The 6,617-nt window shown below is 48.3% G+C and overlaps 1 protein-coding gene across 1 annotated transcript; it reads right to left on the bottom strand.

Annotated features, from left to right (window-relative positions):
- Positions 1-3,137: 3,137 nt before the first annotated feature.
- On the bottom strand, positions 3,138-6,018 carry LOC119165820 (uncharacterized). Its single transcript, XM_037417857.2, has 3 exons — positions 5,714-6,018; positions 5,380-5,643; positions 3,138-3,295 (listed from the first exon to the last, which is right to left on the bottom strand). Exons 1-2 carry the CDS (start codon positions 5,868-5,870, stop codon positions 5,384-5,386), a joined length of 417 nt encoding a protein of 138 aa, XP_037273754.2. The 5' UTR covers positions 5,871-6,018; the 3' UTR covers positions 3,138-3,295; positions 5,380-5,383.
- Between the last annotated feature and the right edge of the window lie 599 nt (positions 6,019-6,617).

Raw genomic sequence — 6,617 nt, 5'->3', positions numbered from 1 at the left:
CTTCCAATAATTTTTAAAGTGACGTCACTTCTGTGCGGCGCTGGAGCCACTTCTGTGTGGGGCTGGCTGCTGCACCGCGCGGTGCAGAAGACGCTGCTTTGAATTTTAGCATCACCAGATAGAAGTTTGGAAATTGTAAAAGTCACACTATATCCACGAAGTGAATGATGATGAGTGGAGCCAGTGCCTCTTCTATATTTTATTTTTTTTTAGTGCCCAGGCGGCGCGCCCGCGCGAAGGAGCGGATTTCAATTAGAAGTGGCCGTCCGTGCTAGTGCGGCGTTTCGCCGCCTGGTGCCGCAACTGGAGTAGACATGCCACCACGCCGTCTTTCGCGCAAACGAATGCTGCGGCTGCATTCAAAGCTGCTATACGGCTCTGTTTTTTGGTTTTATTCGCGTTTTGCATTTTTTAAGGTGTAATATAAACTTGGAAACGCGAATCGTGAACCCCTTGTTGTTGTGAACACCCAGCTCAATTCAAAAGTATGTGTCGTTCCCGACTACTTGATCGAGGCGTTCGCGCGTCCTCTACTAGGCCGATGTCCAGACAGCTCATGCCAGTAATATGTGGAAGATTGTTTTGTTACCGTGGCGTTCGCTTGACTGAGAGTGGATTTTTTGACTAACTGAAAGTCGATTTTTCAGAGGAGCCTTTGTCAGGATCTATTATTAAAAGCTTTGGTGCCTTATGTTCCTCAACGCTTGCTATTATACCATGGCTTAGCAAATCATGCGCGAGCCTGGAGTTCATGCAGCACAAAATGCCTCTAGACGGCTGCCAGAGACACAGGTCATCATCCATTCCCCTCGCAAAGCATTACATGTGTTGCCACCGAGAAAAAGGAAGCGTCAGAAAATGAGGAACTACGGCAAGTGATTTCACCAATTGAGAGCTTCAAAATATGAAATCGTCGTGAAATAACGAGAACACCTTCGTATATGCGGCCCGATTTCTGTCATCTTGACCTGTTTTTTGAACAGGCGCTGTTAAAGTCTGAAGCCTAATGCCGACTCTCAACTTGAGCCAATGTGACAGGTGTAAAATTGCGGCCTGTGTTCAGTTGTTTGAGCTTGTCTGTGTATTCATGGACGGATTGTTGCAACCTTTTTTATCGGGCTGCTCAGCTCTGTTTCTTCTTCTCTCTGGCCTCTTAATTCGGTATTGAGCAGAGCAGAGGCCATATGGTTGTGTGGTGTTCATGGGCTCCCATTCAGCTTCTGGGCGTAATGTTAGCGTTGCACACGGCAGTGATCGCGAGGCAGCGTTGCCACTGATAGACTCATTTGTTGACTGTTCGTTCGCAGCGTACTCCCGTTTAGTGATTCCAGTTGCCATGTTGCCAAACGTGAAGGATAGTCTTCAGCCACCACTACTTATAATCTATAAAATAGTCGGGTTGCAAATGACGGCTACATATTAGACTGTAGTACGAAGATGTATTGGAAGACCGGTTGCTCTGTCTGATCACTCTAAGCACGCTCCCCCAAATACCAGCGGAAGCTGCAACTTCACGGAGCTACAGCCGTACAGTCCATTAAGGTGACAGTTTCAAATGCCTCATCAAAAGCAGAAATTGATCGCCGGCGTCTTCTCGCGTCAGAGGCGTGAAGACCAGTGATGCAAGAAATCAACATTACGAGAAAACGTCATCATATGACGTCACATAAATATTTGTGACGTATCGGGAGGTCACATACCATGAAGGCATTATAAAACATCTTCGCTTGGCTGAAATGCGCCAATCATGAGGGCAGTGCATAACCAGCTGAGGGGCTAGCTTTGTCTCCAATCATTGAAACAGTAAGAAAATCATGTTGGGAGCAGAAATATCCCGGAGGGAAGTAAAAAACATTCAGTGGATTGAATCGGAAGAAAATTAGGATAATTCTTGCCTTCTATACGTCCCCGGTGAAACCATAAGAGGATTGGCGAGTTGTTTTTTTTTCTTTTGCAACTAATTATGAGAAGGAAAAAAGGCAATCTGTTTTTTTTTTGTCAGATATGCGAAGTGGTACACAGCAGTATTATGTACTGAGGCATGCAAATCACGAGGTTGCAATAGCTTGAAAGAGAATATAAAACGTGAATGCTATAAAACTCGAACGCATATATCGAACCGGTAGTACGTTCTGACAGAGCCCGGTGAAAACATCGTGCCGCTATGCTCGTGTTACTTTTCATTCCCTCTGTACCCATGAAAGCCGGCAAGAAGCACGAATGCAAATTAAGTCGCACGAAAACACGAATTCGCGAGCTTCCTAATACGCGCGGCCATCCAGCGCCAGCATCCCGTAGTGTACTCGTGCAGCGCCACTATACGAAAGCGGCGAGCGGAGGCGAAGCGCGCGCACTCAGCGGCGGCCTGAACAGAGCGTTTGCAGGGCACTGAAAAAAATAGAGGAGGCGCTCGTGGGGCGAAGCGTCCGTCTGTGAGGACGAGCACGAGCCGCTGCAGTCATCTGCTCCGCATCGTTAATGCCCCACCAACGTTCCGACACGTACGGCGACGATCCAGGAGACGGAAAGGCACTAGTTCCCCGTGCACCCAGGCACAGCCCGCGTAGGAGCCAATCGGAAAGTAGCAGTACAGTGCCATCTAGAATATGCTCACTCAACTGCAGTTTGTATGTATTTCTATGAGACATCGTCATTTATTATACTGTTCGGGAGATACTGCCGGTTACGCGGACGAGGGACAATGTGACTATGAGGAGCTTTGCTCCTAAAAGTTACAAGCAAGAATTACGCTGTACGGAGCCCTTTAATGTCCCTACTGATCGAGGAGGGGGGGATGAATCGGTTCGTGCACGTGCCTCTGTTTATGCATTGTAGATGTTTATGGAATCACCATAGTAATGTATTGTGCCACGAAGCCTTGTGGACAAAGGTCTGGCTAAGCCAAGTTGTACTAAAGCACGTTTGCACCAAAGCAGACAGGCTAGTTTCAAATATTGTCATGTGGTCGTGGTGATAACGAAAGCAGCAGACTATGTGAGCGTAAACGAAGTACAGCGAAATTGAAGCAACTAACGTGGCAATATGCATATGAGCTGAAATGTGTGACGTAGTGACCTGCAAGGGTGGAAACGCTGTAACGTGGCAGCAATAATTAAGAATGAACGTACAACAAGGGGTTTCCACAAAGGTAAAGTAATGCTTTATTTTGGGAATTTAGCTAAAACTGCAGCAAATGTTAAAACGGTGAAAGAGCCGACAGTACAAAACTGAGCATCGAGATGAGGCTAGGTCCTCTGGGCAGGAAGCTTTCCACCTTCAGGTTGGGCAGGAACGCCTACGGAGACAGCAACAAAAAAAAAGTACGTAAAGGCTGTGCAGGCAATAAGGAAATAATCGAACGGCGCAATTCGAATGCCTATCTGTTTTAAAAAAAAAGTGGATGGTATCATAATGTTCGCTAAATACAGCTGAGTGAGCGTGAAACGGGCGAACAATGTCAAAAACGGAGGATCGTATGATCAGACACGAACTTCCCAATAAAGAACAAAAAGAATGATAGACTTTTTTAATGCAAGGATATACGCAACACGTTTTGCACTAATCGCAGAGATGACAGCAGTCTACGCCTAATGACGGCACTGCTCAAGACGCGCTCGGTGACCTTTGCCGGTCAAGTCTTGTAGCAGTTTTGTGTCCTGCTGCACTTGCAGCATTATTTTAACGATTTGGAGCAAGTCCGCAAGCGTGGAAATAATTCTGCTATCCAGGGATATAATTTGGTCATTCCTTCAGCTGGCGAGCATGCGGTTAAAAGTGGCGTCGAAGACGCTGTGGCAGGCATATAGGGTGTCGTTTCGAGAGGCTGGCAAAGAACAACCAAATGGTCCTCATTTCAGGAGCCCTCCACTACGTCGTATGGCATAATAAAGTCGCGTTTTTTGGGGATGCTAAACCCCCGGTGTTATTGAGTGCATACACTTGAGAGCACGATGACCAGGACATGCTCAGAAAGGGGCGGTGCCAGCGGAGGGCACGGGTGGGATGGAGCCTTCCCTCCCGTTTTCCCGAAAAAACTTTCGCCTGACCTTCCTGTGCACCTTTACCCACCCAAGAGCAAGCATAGTCAAAACACAACGTACAAGTTCTGCGCCTCCTATGCCCTCCTGAAGAAACACAGTTGTCGGTGGCGTTTTGCGCAAAAGAATTCACTAGAAAGAAGGGAGCGGACAGGTGCGCAGTTTGTGTGTATGTGTGCTCTCTTTTAAAGACGATATATTCCTTCTGAGCAACCTTCCGCGCAAAAATATTGGTATGTCTGTCCACTTGTTTGTCCTCCCTTAACGATACCCGCTACTCTAAACCAACGTTTCTAGACTAGGTTTCTAGACCTAGTCCAACGTTTCTAGACCTAGTCTAGAAACGTTGCTCTAAACGGCACCAGTCAATACCCCAAACGGCCGACCCCATCCGCAGCGCCCACCAATGTTGCTCAAGATTCAGCGTTCATACTTGGGTGATTGTCAATTAAAAAGCAATTATTGTGCATATCTGAGGCACCATAATAACATGTATATATTCTGTGTGTGCATCTTTTACTAAAACTAAAAGAAGGCATACATAAGCAATTCTAAGGACCGTAGCGTTTATCACGCTGCGCTGACCATGCAACGCTTGCAAGAGAAGACAAGTGTTTCCAACGCTTTCCTAAGACGACACGGCGGTGGCATCTTCATATCATTTTGTGTTCTGCACCTTATCACCTCTGAGTTCTCAGAGCCGCACGCTTCGTTTTCCAAGATAGCGCTCATATCTCACGTGTGACGCGACGTGAGCTCGTTCGCCTCCTCTGCATGCTCGAGGCACTCTAACGCAGCCCCTCCAGAATACCATTCACCGATTTTCTTGCGCGGAACATGAAATGAACATTTTGTTCACTCTCTCCAGACTCAAGATTCGACTACATTTGCAGATTAACATGCAGATACGGGGCCATTTTTTTTCTTGTCCATTCTTTCACGCAAAACGCCACCCACAATAAAATACCAACTCGCCCAACACTCGGTTCTTCTAAACACAGTTTTTGCTGTTCCCTCCCCCCTTACGCAGAAAAAAAATACTTCCGCCGCCCCTGCGCACAAAGCTCAAGTAAGACAGCAAGGCTGCGGCGAAATAGCAGTTGGCGTCACAAAACCAAAATCCGTGAAAAAAAATATGCAAATGAGTGATCGTGAAGACAACGCCTGTAATTTTATGGGTAGATGTATCGCCTTGGTTGTAAGATATTGTTGCTGGGTACTTCACAAAGGAAGAATAAGTTAATTATCTTTAGCGCCTCTTTAGATTCTTCTTTAGATGGCGTGAAATGCAGCTTTCATCGGCTGAAGCAGAATAGTAAATGAACAGAGCGAAAGACCTCACCGTTTCAAGAGTCGTCGGTGGTGGTGTAGTCGGACGGTACGTCGTGCATCACGCGGCTGAACGGCTGCCTGCCGCTGGGTCCAGGCTGCCGGGAGTCGCCCGCGGGTGGCTGCACCACCTTGGAGATGGTGGTGTCCTTGCGGACCACCGAGGCCTTGCTGGAGGACGTGTACGACGAAGATTCCTCGTCGTCGGCCCAGTTGCCCTTGTCTTCCGACTGGTCCGACGGCTTTCGAGCCGGTGTAGGCTCCTGTGTGGCTGCACCTGGATGTGGTGAGAAAAATAGAAGGTCGGATGAGCCTCGCCGCATACCGGCGTCTCGGTGGGCGCGTACCGGAGTCTGGCTGCGGCAGCTCCTGCTGCTGTTCCTCTTCGCGTTGCTGTTCCTCCACTTGTGGCTCGCCACCTAGGCAGGAAGGCAGCCCACAGCACAGTGTTTCGTGGCCGTCATCGCCCGACTTGCAGCAGCACAATCCAAGCAAGTTAGACATGGCACGCGTGCAACTGGTCCTGGTACACTTAGGAACAGACGAGACGGGCAAGCGTGTCAGCGCACGCTCGAGATGCCGAAGTGGGGACGAGTGTTGTGTGGTCTCGATATTTACACACGGGGTGACAGACCAGTCATCTATATCGAAATGCTAGTGCAAGGCCATTGCACGCCCACTTATCGCTTATGTAATATGCGAGGGAAAGTGTGAATGCGTGGTGTCATGCTCAGTGATGATGTAGCTATACGGATTGTTATCAAGAGTTATACGCTAGCTGCGCACTCGCTCGTGTGCGCAAAGATGTGCAAAACAGCTTTATTTATGCTCCCAACTGAGTACAATGCAGCCTTAGCGAAGCGCCCTGCAGTATCTTAGCAGGGCAGCGCTAAAAACGTGAACAAAGAAATTCGAATGCTTTATTTTTCCAAATACACTTGGAATGGATTTCCGGACTAAAAACTTGCGGCTTGCAGCTTGGCAAAGACCTGCTGCTCGGCAAAGTGTTCTAGAGTGCACCAACTGGAAGGACACAGGTTGAAAGCGATTTGTTTCGCCGATGCATTGATTAGGCTTGCGTTTATCATAAAAAATAGAGGTCACACGTGTGTGCCCCCTTTCCTGCTCCCCCCCCCCCCTAAAAAAAAGTAAAGCGTCACTGACTTATGCTCCTAGGCCACTGTAGTGAAGAAGGAGTGCTCGAGGGTCTCGGAATCGCCGCATCTGCAGCAGGAAGGGGTGTGGTGGCGG

Source organism: Rhipicephalus microplus, chromosome 8 (assembly GCF_043290135.1).
Source record: "Rhipicephalus microplus isolate Deutch F79 chromosome 8, USDA_Rmic, whole genome shotgun sequence".
NCBI lineage: Eukaryota > Metazoa > Arthropoda > Arachnida > Ixodida > Ixodidae > Rhipicephalus > Rhipicephalus microplus.
This window is presented reverse-complemented; position numbering and strand designations above follow the sequence as displayed.